The following is a 22,317-nucleotide window of genomic DNA, read 5'->3' on the forward strand; positions in this document are numbered from 1 at the left end:
TAAATTGAAATACCCATAAGGGGTATTTCAATCTTTTTACTCAATAGGTGTCAGCCACCCTAATGGGCACATTTTTACTTTTTCTTTTTTTATTTACTTTTGCCTTTTACACCTTTTTCTTTTTACACTTTTTTTCTTTTTGACTGTTGTGAAAGGGACAGCTCCATATAGCTGTTGGAGCTGCCCCAACAGTCACAAATATGACCGTTGGGTGCAGCTCCAACAGTCATATTGAGCTGCACCCTGTGGCTTCTTTTTGCATTATAAATAGGCCTTAGTGGTCCGTGTAAACATATTTTTTTTTGTGAGAGCATATGCAATATCAATGCTTTTGTAAAGTGTTAAATTATATAATCAAACTTGTAATTTCGCATATATATTTTATATATATAAGGTAATACATATACATATATATAATATATGTATATGTATTTACCAATTATATATATATTCCTAGTAAGGGTAGTTTAGGAATTTTACACATATTCTTTTTCAAGAATATGTTTTTGTATTTACTTTCTTTTTCTTTTTCTTTATTTCTTTTTCTTTTTCGCATTTAATGCATTGTACTTGCATTGGGAGGGGCCCAACCCACTAGTCGTTGGACCCCTCCAACGACTATGTGGAGCCCCTCCCAAGGCCTCCTCCAAGCCCTATATATATGGGCAGCTCCTCTTGTATTCTCTGAAGGGATTTGGGATTATAGCCCAACCTCTTTAGTTGTTTATGAAACTTATGAGTGCTTTTGCACATTTATGATTCGGTGTGTTGTGCACAAGTGTTCTTGGGTGTGTATGTTCCAAGGTTGCCAGACTAGGAAGCGAAAGCGGGAAACAATACGGGAAGCGGAAGCGAGAAGCGATGTATTTTAAAATGTATAGGAAGCGGGAAGCGAGAAATATTAAAAAAGAAATATAAGAATTGAATGAGAATCAAAATGAAACACAAATAAAAACTAAAATAAAGTGACTAATATTAAATTTCATGATTTTTTTAGTGTAAGAATTAAAATTTTAACAAAATCTAAAAATGATGACTACCAATTTTAGAGAAAACACATGAAAGTGAGTGAGAAGAGTGAGAGAAAACACATAAAAAAACATGAAAAGTTGAGTAGGAGAACATATAAGAAGAATAGATGAAGAATGTGGAAAGCATAGGAGAAGTGTGGGGGAATCGAGGTTCTCATCAAGTTTCGGAAGCGTGGAGTATCGTGCTTCCGAAGCGAGTTTCTGGGAAGCGAGCTTCCCACCTATCTAAGAAGCTTCCGGTAACTCTGGTATGTTCACACGTTTGTTCTCAAGGTTGTTGCGTTATCAACTAAAGTATCTTGTTGAAGATACTTTTACATGGTATCAGAGCCTCGTTGAAGAAGAAGAATTGCGATTCGCCTTCCCGTGCATTCCTCGAAAAGCGTGCCTTCAAGTTTCTTAAAATCAAAGAGGATCACCTTCTTCGAGCAATATTTTAGGAGCCTCTCTTGTCAAGAAAGACACAAAAAGTAATTAAGGTACGTACTATCCATTGCATTATTTCCTCTCTAATGGGCGAAAAAGACTCCCATTTTTCTCTTAGGTTTAAGCTTAATGGCTCAAACTATCATGTTTGGGCCGGTAATATGGAAGCCCATATTAAAGGAAAGGGGCTTTGGGGTTACGTTCATGGATCCATACCGGAGCCGGAACCCAAAATTACCATTATTGAAGGAGTGGATATCAAGATCCTTGAAGGGGATGAAAGACAAAAGGCCCTTGAAGAGTATTCTAAGAAACATGATGATTGGGAAATGAAGAACTTCAAGATCTTATCCTGGATTTTTTCATCCGTTGAGACCAAGATAAACGCCAATATCATCAAATTTAAAAGGGCTTCCGAAGCTTGGGTATATCTTGAGAAAATGTACACCTCAAGAGATCTATCACACAAGTACTTTCTCCAAAAGAGGGCTTTGACTCTCCAACAAAATGACATGACCATTCGGGAGTACTTTGCCGAATTATCCTCTATTTGGGACGAGCTCGCAATCCTTGAACCTAAATGGAGTGGTGAGGCAATCGAATTAAGGCACAAACAACTTGAAGAAGACCGGTTCTTCAATTTTTTAAATGGCCTTAGACCCGAATTTGAACAAGTTCGGTCCTCTCTTCTCTCCGCCTTCACATCCCCCTCACTTGAAGATGTTATCACCAAGCTAAGTGGTGAAGAAACCCGTATGGGGATTGGCAAAAATAATCCTAGCATTCTTGTTGCTTCCTCTACTCAAGAAGATGGTGAAATGGCTAATGCCGTGTCAAGACCGGGAAATAACATGAGGACCTATAGACCTCCTCATTTCAAGAATCAAGGGCAAGGAGGAAATGATCGGCATGGCAAAAGAGACTAGAGCAAAGTGACTTGCTATCATTGTAAATAACCCGGACATATCAAACCTTTGTGTCCTAAATGGAAGAAATTGATTGCAACGGCTATGGCATCTCAAGTTGAAGAACGACCTTCTTCATCAAGTGAGTCCTTTTCACTTCAACAAATCGTAGAAGCTCTACAACCTCTTCTCAAGGGAGGTACTTCCGGAGCCGCTATGTCATCCTCTTCCCCCGGTAAGTCATCTTGGCTTTTAGATTCCGGGGCATCCTTTCACATGACCCCTAGCTATTGCTCTCTTTCAAATTTTTCTAAAAATTCCTTTCCATCCTTTGTATCAACCGCGGACGGAACATCTCTTGAGATTAAAGGAATAGGTAATTTTGAAAAACAAGACTTCTTTGTTCTAAAAATTCGTTTTATCCCAAACCTTAATCTAAATCTTCTTTCCGTTTCCCAACTCACGGACCATGGTTGCGATATAAAATTTTCTTCTAATAAATGTTGGATACAGGATCGTCAGTCCGGGAGATTGATTGGGGAAGGCTCTAGAAGAGGAGACCTCTACTACGTAGATTTTCTTCAAGTTCCCAAGAGTCAATTTTGCAACGTCGTCCAAAACAAAGATATTCATGTATGGCATAAAAGATTGGGTCATCCCAATATTGTTAAAATCTCCTATTTGCCCTTTGTTAAACATCTTTGTAAAAGTGACTTTTTGTGTAATGAATGCATTCTTTGGAAAATGAAATGTTTGCCTTTTCCTCAAAGATCCATGTTTACGACAAAACCATTTGAAATTGTCTATTCCGATGTATGGGGACCGGCTCCGGTAATGTCAAAAGGAGGATTTTCATATTATGTGATCTTTGTGGGTGACTATACTAGGTTTTGTTGGATCTATTTCCTTAAACATAAACATGAAGTTTTTTCAACCTTTAAAAATTTTCACACGATGATTTCAAATCAATTCAATGGAAGTTTAAAAATCTTTAGGTCTGACTCTAGAGGAGAATATCTCTCAAATGAATTTAAGAGTTATCTTGAAAATTTTGGTATTCTTCACCAAAAATCTTGTCCAAAAACCCCTCAACAAAATGGGTTAGCCGAACGAAAGCACAGGCACATTATTGAAACAACTAGGACTTTGCTTATTTCTCAAAACATTCCAAAAAATCTTTGGGCTGAGGCAGCCCTTACTTCTGTCTATCTCATAAACCGTCTCCCATCGAAAAATTTAAACAAAATTTCTCCCTTTGAAAAATTGTATGATAAGGAACCTGATTATAGCAGGTTAAGGGTCTTTGGGTGTAAATGTTTTGTTCTCACTGATAAGAATGACAAACTTTCTCCTAAAGCCATTCCATGTGCCTTTCTTGGCTATTCTGAAACCCAAAAAGGGTTTCGTTGTTATGATATCAAAAGTGACAAATTGTATGTTTCCAGAAATGTGAGTTTTTTGGAAAATATTAGTGGATTTGAACGTTGTGACCCCCATAATGAAAATATGGATTATTCCTTTCTATTTGATTTACTAAATAAGGACGATGATACTAGTGATAATGAGTCCGATCAAAGTAACCCAAATGAATTTGAAACCGAGGAAAACATCTCCTTGCCTCCTTCGTCACATCAATCTACTGAATTACCTAGAGACCCTATCACCTATTCTCATAGAGATCAAAACAACTTCAGGAGTGCTCTTGACAGATATAATGATGCCAGTTCCAGTGCCTCTCATAATGAAGTGATCCCTCGTAGAACTGAGAGAAGTAGAAGGCCTCCTTCTAGGTTCATCTCCTATGACTCTTTTTCGCCAAGATATAGAGTCTGCCTTAGTGCCATCCACTCTTATATAGAACCTAGAAATTTTGAAGAAGCACGAAAGTGCCCTGAATGGATTAATGCCATGGACAATGAACTTGAGGCTCTAAGAAGAGTCAAAACCTGGGAATTTCAAAATCTTCATGTAGGTAAGAAAACAATAGGGTGCAGATGGGTTTTCAAAGTAAAAACTAAAAGTGATGGATCCCTTGAAAGGTATAAAGCTCGCTTGGTTGCAAAAGGATATAGTCAAGAATATGGTATTGACTATGAAGAAACTTTTGCTCCTGTAGCCCGTATGGTCATTGTTCGATGTCTTATAACTGTTGCCTCTGTCAACAAATGGAACATCTATCAAATGGATGTGAAAAATGTTTTTTTAAATGGCGACTTAAGCGAAGAAGTTTACATGGATGCCCCTCCTGGAATGGAGACTCCTAAGGGAAAGGTGATTCGTCTTCAGAAAGCACTCTATGGCCTAAAACAAGCTCCCAAGGCTTGGTATGATAGATTTAACTCTGTTATGATTGAGAATGGTTTTTCCTCTTGTTTTACTGACACTGCTCTATTTGTTAGAAAATCCGCAGGGATTGTAATTTTACTTTTGTATGTTGATGACATGCTCATCACTGGGAGTGATTCTAACGGGGTTAAGAGCATAAAATCTATCTTAAAAAATAAACTTGAAATGTCTGACTTGGGTTTTCTAACTTATTTTTTGGGAATTGAAGTAGCATACTCTCTTAGAGGATATTTCTTATCTCAAACTAAGCTTGCTTCTGAGATCATTGACAGGTCAGGTATTACAGATGAGAAGCTTTGTGAAACTCCTGCGGTAGTAGGAGCAAAGATGAAAATTGATGATGGGGTTCCCCTTTTGGATCCTACACCCTACAGACAGCTTGTAGGATATCTGATGTATCTGAGTATTACCAGACCAGATATATCCCATGCAGTCCATACCGCAAGTCAGTTTCAGCATGCGCCTACATCCGTTCACATGAGTGCCATCTTACGAGTCGTAAGATACATAAAGGGTACTCTAAATAAGGGAGTTTTTCTGTCCTCCTCTTCTGACTTAAAATTGATTGCTTATACTGACTCGGATTGGGGAGGTGACCCAAATAACCGTCACTCCACCACTGGCTTTTGTGTGTTCTTAGGAGACTCACTAATTTCGTGAAGATGCAAGAAGCAACAAAAGGTGTCACTCTCCTCAACTGAAGCTGAATATCGTGCCATGACAACTACTACCATGGAGATTGTTTGGACTCACCAACTGCTAGAAGACATGGGGATCAAAATTGAAGGACCCACCAAGCTATGCTGCGACAACAAGAGTGCAATCTACATTGCAAAGAATCACACCTTTCATGAGCGGACTAAACACATCGAAATGGACTGTCACTATGATCGTGAAGCATATCTCCGAGGAGTTATTGATCGCCCTTATGTCACGTCCGAATATCAGTTGGCAGATTTCTTTACTAAAGCCTTGTGCGCTCCGCGGTTCAACTTCCTTCTTGGCAAACTTTCGGTCATCTTGCCCTAAGTTTGAGGGGGGGTGTTAAATTATGTAATCAAACTTGTAATTTCGCATATATATTTTATATATATAAGGTAATACATATACATATATAATATATGTATATGTATTTACCAATTATATATATAAAATATATATATTCCTAGTAAGGGTAGTTTAGGAATTTTACACATATTCTTTTTCAAGAATATGTTTTTGTATTTACTTTCTTTTTCTTTATTTCTTTTTCTTTTTCGCATTTAATGCATTGTACTTTCATTGGGAGGGGCCCAACCCACTAGTCGTTGGACCCCTCCAACGGTCACATTTGTGACCGTTGGAGGGGCTCCAACGACTATGTGGAGCCCCTCCCAAGGCCTCCTCCAAGCCCTATATATATGGGCAGCTCCTCTTGTATTCTCTGAAGGGATTTGGGATTATAGCCCAACCTCTTTAGTTGTTTATGAAACTTATGAGTGCTTTTGCACATTTGTGATTCGGTGTGTTGTGCTTGTTGTGCACAAGTGTTCTTGGGTGTGTATTCACACGTTTGTTCTCAAGGTTGTTGCGTTATCAACTAAAGTATTTTGTTGAAGATACTTTTACAATATCAATGCTTTTGTAAAGCCCCTCTTGGGAACTTATGAATTGAAGTTCATTTTGTTTCATGCTTTTGTGCATGTGTATCCGTGCACTTGTGAGTGTTCTCCTTTGTGCCTTTGTGCACTCTTTGTATTTCTTGTATTGTGGTGTTACACACAATCTCTTTTTGTAGAGATTTTCACAGTACAACCCTAGATACAATGGTTATCTAGTACACTATGATGCATACAACCAGCTCAACTTCTGCCCAAAGGGGATGCAGACTACATTGCATTCATTGCAAAAGGTTTCAATTCAATGTTTTGGTAGTTGTTCCAATTTCTACACTTCTGCAAACGCTCATTTCAGCTTGGTATTTTATTTGTAATTTTATTTACAAACCTACTTGGACTAACAAGACTTACAAATCAAGGGAGGGAGGTATCTGTAGGCACAATGGTGCACACTGAATAAGAACAATAACCCAGAATAAGGATGATATAGTTGAACATTCCCATTACACAAAAAGGGGTGGAGAGAGAGAGAGAGGATTTTACCCTAACTCCTTCAGCTTGTAGTATTGTCATCATTATAGGAGCCAAAATATGTTGAGGAACCCCAGCATCCACGAGTTCCATGACACTATTACCAAGAAAATAAAGATGCATCAAAACCCAGACTGTCCGAAGATCAAAGATTAAGTTTGTTAAAAATGGCATATTAATGATCACTTGTCAAATCATTTTATGCCACTTTACATCAGTCGTGCAGAGATTATATGTACAAACTTGTTACATGTATTTTGGTACTAAAAAATCAATATATTTATGGAAGTACACTAGAAGAACATTCTACATAACCTTCCCCGTTATAGTGTTTATCTCGTTCCCTTTCATTCTTTAGATGTTAATTTCAAATTATGATTGGATAAATACTCATTATATATAAGCATGTAGGTATTTACATGAAGATAATAATATAAACAAATTCTGATACAAATACAAAACTGTGTAGTGATAAACTATAGCTTCCCAATCTATTTTCCAGTAACCTGATGTGTGCCAATACAGCTGAAAATATTCACTTTGTTACTAATGCACATGTTAGACAGACCAATTCTACTTTCCTTTACATAGTCATAGCCTTGATCTCTAATACTAAATGAGGATCGTAACAGCAGAGATGGTGGAAATGAGGAAGTTTAAACAGTGATGTATGCAAAGTACTGGAATAGAGAAAATCCCATTAACACTTGGACAGAGAGGTTGCAACCTGAAGACAGAACAACAAAGATAAAAACTTGCCATAAATTTTGCAACTAAATATCTGAATACTAGATAGTGGCCAAAAAATAGAATGTTTGACCAAGTCATACCCTCTACAAGCATGCTGTTCAGGTCTTAGGAGTAAATACAAAAATAATTCCAACAAAGCAAATCATCAATACAATCCAAACATGCATGCTGGACATAAGATTGAGATAAAAACCACTTTGATATCAAAACATACATGCAAAGACACAAAAACAGCTTTACATAAGTTTCTAACATATTTTTAGAAGATAAAGAAAGGTGCATGGCACAAAGAGTAAAAACCAACATTTGCTAATCAGAGCATCTTATATTTCCCCTTTGAAGGTAATTGTATAGATACAAGTATGACAGGGGAATAAGACACTTTCAAGGCAAAGAAAAAAGAAGTTTCCCTTTTTCTTTTGAATAACAAACAAAAATAGTTTCTTTTTGAAAACATTGACCCACAGATTTGCCAATATACGCATTTGATATAACCCACGAAAATTCTCATTGATAAGAATTCTGACCAGGCCCACAGTTAATAGAATGGAACCAGCGCTCCATCATATTCTCAAAAGTTGGATCTTCTAAGATTTTCTAAAGGAATGCCCATTGTCACAAAATGAATGGAACCCGAGACACAAGAAATTAAACATAATAACATAGATAAAATCCAAATGCATTACAAAGATGCATTTGGCTAGATATAATAAGCCATGAAAATACAAGAGAAGAAAAAAGATATAAAAAGTTAAATATTTTATTGATGTGAAATAAACACAAAAAATATACATGAAAAACCTCATTACAACACTCATGCACGCACACTCAATATACATCCCTTTATATAAGGGAGTGCGAGAGAGAAAAGGGGAGGACTAGCTTAACGGCTAGTTGGAGGAGTCTAACTAGCCGTTAGGCATAATCCTAGTGGCTAGCTTGGTCAAAACAGTTTGACCAAAAATAAAAATTACAAAAATATTAGTCATTAAATAATGACTAAAAAATAAACATATAAATGCAAATTAAAAAAATACCTACTCTAAGCTTACAAGTATACATTTAAGTATACTTAATCTAAATACTAAATACCTAATAGGTATACCTAGAAAACAAAAAAAATATAAAGAATAACAAATACAAAGAAAACACTGATAAATATACCTAAGTATACCTCGGTAACTAAACCACAATATTATATTTATCTTAACACCCATTATCATCTATAGGGGTGGTAAAAAGGAGTTCTGTTGTAGTGGGAACCTTCTGGCCTGTAACAATGCCAAGTTCCTGGCCTCCAAAATTCCAGGCAACCTCACCGATAATGATTATCTAATTATCCTCAATCATAACATGGCCTCAATTACGATTAAAGATAGAAAAGAAAAGCACTTGAATAATGAAAATTTACATTACATTTACCTCTGGTACCCAGATTCAACTCCAGCCTTCATTATCATTCCAGACACAACAAGACCCGCAAGAGGATCCAAAACGTGCATTCCTAGAATAGAGCCACCTGTGTCCATAAGAGCAATTATAGATAAGTACAACTGTACAACAGCAAGTTAAATGCAGCATGAGAATTCCAAATATTTCATCATATCTTCTTCATGTTTTATGCCTTTCTTGATCATTTAGAAAAACAAAGAAAGGCTGTTTATACTGTTGCAGATAACTACATATTATCCATTAATCTAAAACAAACAAAAGATACTTTGTGCTTCCTTCAAACACCATTATCACTAACCCCTGGTGATAGGATCTTCTGAATATAGTTGTAACTCTTGTTTTCTTGCTTACAACATTATATCATATTCAGGATCACCTTCAATATTCACCTTCACATTATATTGAGCGAATTCAGCAATTCAGTTACAGGATTCTACCATTTCATATAATCTTGGATAAAAAAAGTTAAGTCATTTGGAGCCTGTTACTCTGAGTGATATCTAAAATTAGGATCTTTAAACTTGGAGACAAAATATGCAGAAAATATGTACCTTACAATAGGCGCTTATAAATCTTTTAGGCATAGGATCACTTTCATTCACCAAAAACTATGGTTAGTTATCATTTATAACTGTGATGATGTGAAATGGCTTCCAACAATGGATATAAATCACATGAATTATATCTAATGTGGCAGTATTTTCTGTGTATCAGCAATCTTTAAACAAAGATTTCAAGCAAAATAGCAAAGAAATTATTCCAACATGGTAAAAACTATGCACAGAGCCCCATTGACTTGTGAAAATATTGAATGACAGCATGAAGCAGCAGTTACCTACACCAATGAGTGCAACAACTGATGATACAGCATCGGCACGGTGATGCCATGCATTTGCCTTCATAAGTCCACTCCCTTCTCTCTCCCCTGCTTTCTTTGTAACCCAATAAAGCCTGTCAAAGACTAAAAAACTGTCAATATTAAAATAAAACAACCTATATCATTACCCTCAACATCATGACTTGAAAAATATGAATTTAGGGACCTCCTTTCATGAATAACTTGTTAGGTAACTATCTATCAACACTCTAAAATACTTTACAAATAGCTAAAAGGATATCCATAAGTCACAAGCATAATACACAAGAAAACAGAAGAAAAAAGGAATATAATGGAACAAAAACATGTGTTAATACCTTTTTCATGCATCTTAAAACATAGTTTAAAAAGACTAAATACTAAGACAATTACTTCATGATGAAAATAAGTTTGAAGACACTTGCATAAAGCAGAGGAGCCTCTTGGTTAAGCTTGCAAAAAAATTCATACTTCACAATCAGCAATACACAAGAGCTAAGGCTGTAAGCTCTTGGTTTTAGCATTCAAGCAATCATCTTAGGATCCATACCCTTCTTTGATGGCAATTGATATGATTGTCATATTTAGTGCCAGTACAGGGTGCTCCATATTGATTCCATGATGATGGCCCCCATGACCATGGTTATTTGTGTCTCCATGTGGCATCACTTGGCTGCTTATATGTGAACTTGAGGTCAGCACTTCCTGCAAATGATAATTTTTAGGCATCGTATGACAATAATATCAAGAAAATAAAACAAACTGCCCATTGTCCACTAATGAGGAAATTGGAAATTAGCTGCACCTGCAAAACATCCACAGCATGCCATGCAATACCACCAGCAGTTGCCAAGAGCATGCAAGAAATTCCAAGAGCTCCTAATGTCTCAAACTTGCCATGTCCTGAAGAAGACAGAAAAAAGTACCAGACCCATGTTAGCAGGCTATAGCACAAAGAAAAGTCACAAACTGAGCCACGTAACATTATTATATTCTTACAAGCAATGCTGAAGATTCTAATTGTCCAGTGTTTTCAAATAAGAAGAACATTATAGCCTTTCTTGTTAGGTAAAAAGTAAAAACGCATAGCCTTTCAACTACAATTAGGAAATTCTTCTAAGTGTTGTATGCTATGTGTCTCTGTCATACGTGTTAAAATGTACTCAATGTATTATATATATATATATATATATATATATATATATATATATATATATGTATATATACATATAGGAGATACATATACATATATGTCCTACATATATGTATATGTATCTCTATGTATATATACATATATATATATATATATATATATATTTATATCACTCTTTGTAAAACCTGATAAAGGGTATTTTTGTCATTTTACCTTTTACACATATTTCAATTGAAATATGGTTGTATTTTTTACATTTTTTTTCTTTTCTTTTCTTTTTCTTTTTGTCCTTTTTGTACCCACCTTGGGGGGCCCAATGTAGTCGTTGGCCCCCTCCAACGACCACATTGGAGCCCCTCCAAGTGGTTCCTCTTGTGTATTATAAATAGGGGACTTCCCCTTGTATTTGGATAAGTTTGAGAACTCAAGCTCCTTCTCTTTTAGAATATAGAGATTCTTTGTATTTGTATTATGTCATTGTGCATATTTGTGTTATTTTATGCCTTTGTGCATATTTGTTCAAGTGTTATTTGAGAGCCTTTGTGCACATCTCTTGTGAGGTACTAGTGCTTGTATGTGTATTGTCTCTTTGTAGACATTTTCACATGGTATCAGAGCTTGGTTTGAAGAAAGAAGATCGTGTGGCTAATCACGCTATTGGGTACCTCGAAAAACGTGCCTTCAACTTTTGGGTGATTGGCGTGGAGTCTTCTTTTCATTCAATATTTTAGAAGCGTATTCCACTAAGTAAGATCAAAAATCTTATTGTGGTACGTACTTTTTTTTCTCTTCTCTCTTCTTTAATGGGTGAAAAGGACTCTCATTTTTCTCTTGACTTCAAATTTAATGGCTCCAACTATCATGTTTGGGCCGGAAACATGGAAGCTTGTATCAAAGGAAAAGGGCTTTGGGGTTATGTCTAAGGTTTGAATCTAGAACCGAAGCCTAAGATCACCTTGATAGAAAAAGGTGAAATCAAAATTCTTGAAGGTGAAGAAAGAAATAAGGCTCTTGAAGAATACTCCAAGAAGCATGAGGAATGGGAGATGAGAAATTTTAAAATTCTATCATAGATTTTCTCATCCGTAGAGGCGAGGATCAATGCCAACATCATTAAATTCAAAAATGCTTCTCAAGCGTGGAAATATCTTGAAAAAATGTATACTTCAAAAGATTTGTCTCATAAATATTATCTTAAAAAAAGAGCCTTGACTCTTCAACAAAATGAGATGTCTATTAGAGAATATTTTGCGAAATTGACATCCATTTGGAATGAACTTGCCATGCTTGAACCTAAGTGGAGTGGTGAAGCCATCGAACTTAGACATAAGCAATTGGAGGAGGATCGTTTTTTTAACTTTTTAAATGGGCTTAGACCCAAATTCGAGCAAATATGATCATCTCTTCTTTTCTCTTTTATTTCCCCTTCACTTGAGGATGTTATTACGAAACTAAGTGGGGAAGAGACCCGTATGGGTATAACCAAAAACAATTCAAGTGTTCTTGCAACTCCCTCAAACCAAGAAGAAAGTGATGGTGTGAATGTCGTCTCAAGACCCGGGAACAACTTAAGAACCTACAAACCTCCTCATTTCAAAAATCAAAATTCAGGATCTAGTAGTCAATGAGGTAAAAGAGACTATAGCAAGATTGTGTGTCACTTTTGTAAGGAACCGGGGCACATCAAATCGGTTTGCCCAAAATGAAAGAAGTTGCTAGCTATGGCTATCACATATCAACCCCAAAAGGAAGAAAGTTCATCTTCTTCAAATTGAGCTCTATCATTGCATCAAATTGTGGAAGCACTTCAACCACTTCTGGGGGCAATTTTCGAAGTGGCTACATCCACCTTATCCCATCCCGGTAAGACTTCTTGGCTTTTGGATTCGGGTGCCTCTTTTCATGTGTCTCTAAATATTTTGTCTCTTTTCGAATATTTAAAAAATTCATCTCCTACTTTTGTTTCAACCGCGGATGGCACTTCTCTTGAAATCAAAGAAATCGGAAATTTTGAAGAACAAGGTTTTTCTATTCCTAAAATAAGATTTATACCAAAATTGAATTTAAATTTGTTTTAGGTCTCTCAACTCTCGGACCATGGATGTGATATAAAATTCTCATCTACTAAATGTTGGATACAGGATCGCCGGTCCGGAAAGTTGATTGGGGAAGGATCTAGGAAGGGAAATCTATACTATGTGGACTTTCTTCGTATTCCAAAGAATTATTTTTATAATGTTGTGCAACATAAAGACATTAATGTGTGGCACAAAAGACTTGGACATCTCAATATCACCAAGATCTCTTATTTGCCTTTTGCCAAACATCTATGTAAAAATGATTTCAATTGTAATGATTGCACTCTTGAAAAAATGAGAAGTTTGCCTTTTTATCAAAGATCTATGTTTACTACAAAACCATTTGAACTTGTCCATTCAGATGTTTGGGGACCGGCACCCGTTATCTCAAAAGGAGCATTTGCATATTATGTGATCTTTGTGAATGATTATTCTAGATATTTTTGGATCTACTTTCTCAAACATAAACATGAGGTTTTTGCAACATTTAAAACCTACCATATAATGATTAAAAATCAATTCGACGAAAATTTAAAAAATTTTAGAACTGATTCCGGGGGAGAATATCTCTCAAATGAATTTAAGAGCTATCTTGAGGAACATGGAATAATCCATCAAAATCTTGCCCCAAAACACCTCAACAAAATGGTTTGGCCGAAAGAAAATATAGGCACATCATTGAGACATCCAGAACCCTACTTATTTCACAAAACATTCCAAAAAGATTTTGGGCTGAGGCGACTCTTGCGTCCGTCTATCTCATAAATCGTCTCCCATCCAAAAATTTAAATAAGATTTCACTCTTTGAAATTTTGTATAAAAGAGACCCTGCATATAGTAGATTAAGGGTTTTTGGGTGCAAGTGTTTTGTTCTTACAGATAAGAATGATAAACTCTCACCTAAAGCCATCCATGTGCTTTTCTTGGATACTATGAAACTCAAAAAGGGTTTCGATGCTATGATATTAAGAATGACAAATTATATATATCTAAAAATAAGTTTTTTAGAAAATATTAGTGGTTTTGAAATAAATGATTCTCATGAGGAAAGTGTAGATTATTCTTTCCTATTCGACCTATTGTCTAGAGATGATGACATTAGTGATGATGAGACCATACAAAATAATTTTAGCGATAATGAAGCAGAAGAAGATAACAATCTTCCTCATCCTCCTATCTATCAAGAGATTGATGATAGAACAAACAAAGAACCTATCACCTATACACATAGAGATAAAAACAGTTTTAAAAGTGCTATAGAAAAATATAATGAAACAACTAAATTAAGTAGTGAAAGTTCGCAAAGAATAGAGAGAAATAGGAAACCCCCTCTAGATTCATATTTTATGACTCCTTCTCTCCCAAACATAGAGTCTGTCTTAGTGTCATTCACTCTTACGCAGAACCAAGAAATTTTGAAGAAGCCAAAAAGAAAGATGAATGGATAGCGGTTATGGAAAATGAAATTAAGGGTCTTAGAAATGCTAAAATATGGGAATTTCAAGATCTTCCCAAAGGTAAGAAAACTATAGGGTGTAGATGGGTTTTTAAGGTTAAAATCAAGAGTGATGGGACTCTTGAACGATATAAAGTTCGTCTAGTCGTTAAGGGTTGTCAAGAATATGGGGTAGACTACGATGAAACTTTTTCTCCTGGTGCATGTATGGTTACTGTTAGGTGCCTTATTACCATTGCGTCGATTAAAAAATGAAATATATACTAAATGGATGTTAAAAATGCCTTTTAAATGAAGAAGTTTACATGGATGATCCCCTGGAATGAATTGTCCTAATGAAAAAGTTCTTCATTTACGAAAAGCTCTTTATGACTTAAAACAAGCTCTCAAAGCTTGGTATGATCGCTTTAACAACTTAATGACAGAAAATGGTTTTATATCATGTTATACTGACACTGCCCTGTTTGTAAAGAAATATGATGCAGGAATTGTAATCTTGCGTTTGCATGTTGATGATATGTTAATTACAAGTAATGATGTCAAGGGAATAAAAAGAATTAGGCATGCCTTGACAAAAAAATTTGAGATGTCAGATTTAGGTTTTCTGACATATTTCTTAGGCATTGAAACTGCATTTTCTCATAGGGGATACTTCTTATCCCAAACTAAACTTGCTTGTGAGATCATTGACCGGTCAGGTATTTTTTATGACAAAATTTGTGAAACACCAGAAGTAGTTGGGGCAAAGTTGAAAATTGATGATGGGATTCCTCTAGATAATCTCACTCCTTACAGACAACTGGTTGGTTCATTGATATATCTCAGCATCACCAGACCCGATATATCTCACGCAGTTCATATTGCCAGTCAATTCCAGCATGCCCCTACAACCGTTCATATGGGTGTCGTTCTTCGCATCATTAGATATATAAAGGGGACGGTAAATAAGGGAGTATTTCTTTCCTCATTCTCTGAATTAAATTTGATTGCATATACAGACTTTGATTGGGAGGTGACCCTAATAATCGTCACTCCACCACTGGTTTCTGTATTTTTTTAGGAGAATCATTAGTCTCTTGGAGATGTAAGAAACAACAAAAGGTGTCTCTATCCTCTACTAAAGCCGAATATCGTGTCATGGCGTCCATAACCATGAAAATAGTTTGGATTTGACGTTTGCTAGAAGATATGGGAGTTCACATTCAAGAACCAACAAAGTTGTGTTGTGACAACAAGAGCGCAATATACATTGCCAAAAATCACACCTTTCATGAACGCACGAAGCATATTGAAATGGACTGCCACTATGTTAGAGAAGAATACCTGAAGAAGGTCATTGATCTTCCATATGTGACATCCGAGTATCAATTGGCGGACTTCTTCACCAAGGCGCTTTGCTCTCCTAGATTTAATTTTCTCCTTGGCAAACTTGCGGTCATCACTCCCTAAATTTGAGGGATGGTGTTAAAATGTACTCAATGTATTATATATATATATAGGAGATACATATACATATATGTCCTACGTATATGTATATATACATATATATATATATATACATATATATATATCACTCTTTGTAAAACCTGATAAAGGGTATTTTTGTTATTTTATCTTTTACATATATTTCAATTGAAATATGGTTGTATTTTTTACATTTCTTTTTCTTTTCTTTTTCTTTTTCTTTTTCTTTTTCTTTTTCTTTTTGTACCCACCTTGGGGGGCCCAATGTAGTCGTTGGGCCCCTCCAACAGTCACAAATGTGACCATTGGAGGGGCTCCAACGACCACATTGGAGCCCCTCCAAGCGGTTCCTCTTGTGTATTATAAACAGAGTTACCGAAAGCGCCCCTACTATAGGGGAAGCGCGCTTCCCCGATACGCGCTTCGGAAGCGCGAAACGCGACGCTTCCGAAACGCGTGGGGAAGCGCACGCTTATGACAGGAAGCGCATCCCCATTTAATGGGGTACGCGTACCCCATTAAAAGGGGATGAGTACCCCATTAAAAGGGTATGCATTTTACAATTTTACCCTTTTTTTAAAAGAAAGATTTGTTCATTAAGGGTAAAATGGGAAATTTCAAAAAATCGTGAAATAAAAACTCGAAAGAGAGGGTTAGGGGTTTTTTTCATGCCTATTTCGAGCCTCTCCTCCTCCCTCTCTCGCTCAGCCGATTTAGCAACCTTTTTCGGCGACATTCTCCGACGACCTTCTTCGGCGACCTCCGACGTCCGAGAATCAGTTGAGTGGTTGATTTTCTATCGATTTTTTGGTGATTTTTGGATATTGAGGTTTCTTATGTCCAGATTTGGTTTTTTGTTTAATGTAATCCAATCGATGAGTGTTTGGGTCTCGGATGGATTGTATTTTGGTCGTTTTGATGTATACCATCAGACAGACGTGATTTGGGTTGATATTATTCATGTTTGGCTGAGTGCTCGTGATGCTTATGAAGTGGTACTAGAGGCGGTAACCTGGATTTGGCTTGATGCGCTTATCGGCATTGTGAGGTAAGTTTATCTCATTGTATTGATGGCTTGGATATCATGTATGATATTTGTGGTAGTATGGATGTGATATACTCAGTTTGGATGTGAACTTATTGTTAGTTCTCGCTTACTTTTGGTGCCTATAGTTGAGTATTCATATTCATATGAAGCTAGTTGTATGATATTTTATTGGTGTTATCGTGCCGAGTTTTAGATATATTCTGCATATTTTTTCTTGGTGTTCTATTTGTGTGTTGGGACATTAACAACAAATACAATATCTCGAATCTCCAATGCTCAGCCAATTTTACAATGTTGAACACTAAATTCATGTATACGATCTAGCAATCAACATAAAAAAAACAATAAAAATTGGGAATCATATCCCAAAATCGCCTTCCTTTCGCTTCTCATTTGAATCCTATGTCGCTTCCTTTTTCGCTTCTTAGGTCGCTTCCAGTTCGCTTCCGAGACGCTTCCGAGACGCTTCCTAGGTCGCTCCTAAGTCGTCCCGCGCTTCTCGCTTCCTAAAATTTTAGAAGTGCCTCGCTTCCCGCTTCCCGTATCGCTTTTCGCTCCCGCTTCCTCGACTGGCAACTCTGATTATAAATAGGGGACTTCCCCTTGTATTTGGATAAGCTTGAGAGCTCAAGCTCCTTCTCTTTTCGAATATAGAGATTATTTACATGCCATTGTGCATATTTGTGTTATTTTATGCCTTTGTGCATATTTGTTCAAAGTGTTATTTGAGAGCCTTTGTGCACATCTCTTGTGAGGTATTAGTGCTTGTATGCGTATTGTCTCTTTGTAGACATTTTCACAATACGAACAAGTGAATCTTTGCATGTGTCCTCATGAAATGACATGATTTGTCATGTAACACAGGTATGCGTTATAGTTTGTGGAAGACACGATCAAAACCTCATCTTATACAGCCAATTGTTCAACAGAAAATCAATTAACGGTTTTGACTGTACCAAATGAAGACAACATCTTGCTAAGTTCATTTTTGTCTTAAGTTTTCATAAATATCTTCATGTCATACTATCCAATTAAAAGGGGAAAAAACTACACGTAACTTGTAGCACTAAAATATCTCTTTCTCATTAACGGCACCCTCCCATATTTTTTAACCCATCCTTTCCCACACACCACCCCCCTCCCCCACAAACACCAACATTTTCATATACATGTATATTAACATGTGATGAAATGGATATCTCTCCCTCTTTTACTTAAGTTCCAAAGACAGCAAATTTTATTAGTTTAATTTATCTTAGACGCATGTAACTATTAAGTAATTGCAGCCAAATAAGATACTGCCTAATAAGGAATTCATTTCAAATGAAATATTAGTTTCTCTTAAAACCTATGTCACAAGGATTCGGCTAGCAGAGTGCCGCACCCGCATCGACGCGACTCGACGCGGGTGCGGTCCCAGGGTCATTTTGGTCCAATTCTCGGACTTAAAAAAAATTGCCAAGAAAAGTTTTTTTGCCCTATATGTCACAAGGATTCTCCAACTAGGTGCCGCACCCGATGCGGTCAACCTGACCCTGGGTGCAGTCAATGCACCTAGGGTCATTTATGTCCAACTTTTGGACTTTATATATATATATATATATATATATATATATATATATATATATATATATATAATTTTTTACATTTTTTCCGCACCCCCGCACCCAAGTTTTTTTTAAAGTGCCGCACCCCCGCACCCGCACCCATGTGACATAGCTTAAAAATGTTGCATTTGAGAACTGAGTTAGGTAGTCTTGCTCATCAACCAACCTGCACTTTCAATCTGATTATACCTACTATCTTATATGTATCCAAACCATAAGGATATTTTTCCAACCTATATCTATATATGTGTCTTTTGTTGTATTTTGCTTCAAATGCTTGAAATTAGTGTCCCACATTCATGCCATATTCTATATATTGTACATTTCACATTTGAAATTCCGAAAAGTATTTCTAAATACTCAGCAAAGGTGCCTATCAACATTTTACTGTAGATCATGCACATGAAAATTATACTTAATTTCAATATAGCTAGCAGTAAATTATTTTAGATCCAGTGATGATGCTTCTGCTTTGACAAAAAGAGATAAGCACATACTATAATCAAGAAGGAAATTATGTAGTAACCCTATAATAAATCCACTTTGCTACCTTCCAGGATAATCTTGCTTATGCATTATAAAAAGGAAAAGAAATGCATCATTCAATCTAATAAATTTTACAAGATTCACATAACAATACATACCATATGGATGCTCTTTGTCCTTGGGAGCTCTGCCAACTCTAAATGACAACCACGCAACACCACTAAGGACCTGAAAGCAAAATTAAACATAGGTGACACACAAGGAAAACCTTATATTAGAAGCAGTTATAGGATGTACGTGTGCATGCATTGCAAAACCACTTAATTTATTTTTGAGGTGGAAAGGGATTCTATGAGGTCTAAATGGTTGCAATTCAGCACCGTACCTAATAAAAAATGTCACAACAAGGTTATATCTTATACAGGGATTGGGTTAATTATGTCTCATATGTAAAGGTATTTCTGCAGAACTCCTTTGGCAAGTTCTCATATTAAAGTCAAAATGGTAATATATTCTATGATAGGAGATAATAATAAAAAATTGAAAAGAAAAATAGCTTATTAAAGATATCCTTCGCAATTGATTTTTTTAATGAGTGTTTCAATTGATAATTGCACCCAAAGGAAAGTTAATATTAGACAAATTATAGCTATCTAAATGAGTGGTTCTGTTGACTGACCTATTGTTGAACATGCTCATTTTCAATTGGCTAAAGCTCATAGACTTCAAGCAGTAAATGTTTTTTATGCAGTATCTGTATATATTGTTTTATGTTGAGAAAAAATGCAACTAACATTAGTTATTAACAACTTTTGACAGTTTTAAGGAAACAAGTGATGATGTCAGTACACAAGTCACTATCAAGACAAGTTGATTATCATCTGAGTTTGCAGCATCAATAGAACTGGCATAGACATTGTTGAAGTGACATCTGGTGTCACAAATAATGGATAGCCCTAATAGATTCAAGGATCCAAGAGATCCCCGCCGTATGATTCGAAAAAAGTCCAGCCAATCTTTGAATCAGTTTCAGATTAACCATTCCATTTCAATTACATGCTCAACATAAAGTGAAATACTAGAATACTGACGGTGTGCAACATGCAGCATAAAAGGCATGGGCACCCATGACAAAGAAATAGGTAATCGCATGCAAAACTTTTAAGAGGGCACTTGATAAATATATGATGCTGCTAAATGCATACATATATCTATAGTCAATGTTAAACACGTATTTCCACCTCAAAAATTCCTTCCACAATCATCTATTTATGGATAAATCCTCTAGAACTCCTTTGAGTTACAAAAACTACTAATAAAACCGTTGATGAGTCCACGATAGTCACAAATTCTTCAACACCATAAAGGACATGACACTTGGATGGTTTATTCAATCCATCCAGTGGACATATCTCAACTTGACAATTCACGCATACCGACAGAATGTTTATGCCTCGTCTATTAACATTAGGCAACGGTCTCTGATAGCAAGACATGTCAATGGTCTGGGGACCAAATGCACGCGGTTGAACAAAAAGATGCATACATATCAAGTTAAGTAGGAACAGCAAAACCGAAAGCTATAACATATCCAATGAGAACTTCAACTATCGTCTCCTTATCCATTAGCACTAGGCAACACTCCCTGATAGCAAGAAGTGACAAAATGTGCAGGGAGAAAATTCGTAGGTCGACGATAGACATGCATAATTGCTGGAAAGGATAATCATGAAACCGGTAACATGACTAACAAAAACTGCAACTCCTAATATCAATCGTCAATTTCTCGAAACATGGTAATATATTCCAACTTGTTCACCAATAATCACCAACATCAAACTTGAAATCACCCAGTGATCTTGCCTGAACACAGTTCACATACAAAACCAACATGATGGTGAACCAATAAGATCCCGAAAACGAATTGGGTATCTCAAATTATTCCTATAATCCATGAAAAACGAGGGTAATTTGCAAAATCAAGCACGTAATTTGATACTTCAAGAGGACCAACATACGAATTCAACTCAATCAATCAACAAACCAACAACGAACCAACAAGAAAACCGCATCAAGCGAAGAGCTTGCAGCAATTACAATCCACACAAACCTATCCAAATGAAATAATGAATCCAAGAAATCAAACGAAAAAGGAATTACGGAAGGGAAACCCGATGAGGGCAGCACTCACGATGTCGGAGACCGAATGCGCGGCATCGGCGATGATGGCCGTGCTGCCGGAAAGGTACCCGGTGGCGGCCTTTCCGGCAGCGAGAAAAACGTCGGCGGCGAGGCCCAACTTGAAGACGCCCTCACCTTCATTCCCACCACCACCGTGGGAGTGATCGTGCGAGTGGCCGACGTGCCACCTCCGGCTGGTCTCCCAATGGTGGTGGCGGTCGTCATACGGCGGCGGTGGTGGGGGTGGGGGGAAGAGGACGCGGCGGTGGTAATCAGCGGCGGCGCTCCTTCCTTCGCCGATTGGGAAGCCGGACGAGAGGTAGGCCCGGCAGAGGGAGAGGGAGCGGCGGCGGATGGGGCCCTGGAGGAAATCCATGGGGTCGGACAAGAGCGACCCTCCGACCCCAGCATCTCGGTCGGTTCGGTCCGAGGGTGGGAAATAGAGGGCGCCCTCCTCTCTCCCGCACTTTTCCAACGGATCGAATGTACGGACACCATTTTATTACTTATTTACAAAAAGCGTACCCAACGTTGGAGCCCGACAGACTATCCCCCACTCTCAATTCAACTCAACACATTTCTGTCTTTGTGCACCTAAACTGCTAAACTGACCTAAAAGCTAAACGTAATTTATAAAAATTATTGGTGGTCTTTAGTAAATAATTGATAAAATGGGTGTTCTTTTTAAGAAATTTACCTTTTTTTCGTTAAAGCTGCTTGTGGAACATATATAAGTAAATAAAATTTTACTTATTTATATACATCCAGAAATTGAACCACATTGCTTACGTGTGAATAGATAAATGATTCATACAACGAAAAGAACTATGCTGAGCGAGAAGTCCTATACAAAGAGATTCCTGTTACCTTTTCATCAAATTATCGGTGAAAAAATCAGGTGCAGCAAATATTTGTGCATTAAGCACCTGATCGCCCTTCATCTTGGGGA

At 36.8% G+C, this 22,317-nt stretch overlaps 1 protein-coding gene across 1 annotated transcript in view; it reads right to left on the reverse strand.

Annotated features, from left to right (window-relative positions):
- Positions 1–21,806, reverse strand: part of LOC149846196 (Cation efflux family protein) — a 40,194-nt gene extending 18,388 nt beyond the window's left edge. The window contains exons 1-7 of the mRNA XM_089996238.1: positions 21,379–21,806; positions 19,346–19,415; positions 10,701–10,798; positions 10,446–10,600; positions 9,875–9,990; positions 9,010–9,106; positions 6,850–6,934 (exon numbers count right to left, since the gene is read on the reverse strand). Coding sequence (XP_089852364.1) covers positions 6,850–6,934; positions 9,010–9,106; positions 9,875–9,990; positions 10,446–10,600; positions 10,701–10,798; positions 19,346–19,415; positions 21,379–21,744 — 987 coding nt within the window. The 5' untranslated portion in view covers positions 21,745–21,806. The remainder of the gene's footprint in view (positions 1–6,849; positions 6,935–9,009; positions 9,107–9,874; positions 9,991–10,445; positions 10,601–10,700; positions 10,799–19,345; positions 19,416–21,378) is intronic.
- Between the last annotated feature and the right edge of the window lie 511 nt (positions 21,807–22,317).

The sequence above is a fragment of the Nuphar pumila genome, chromosome 2 (genome assembly GCF_984573655.1).
Source record: "Nuphar pumila chromosome 2, dmNupPumi1.hap1.1, whole genome shotgun sequence".
Lineage (NCBI taxonomy): Eukaryota > Viridiplantae > Streptophyta > Magnoliopsida > Nymphaeales > Nymphaeaceae > Nuphar > Nuphar pumila.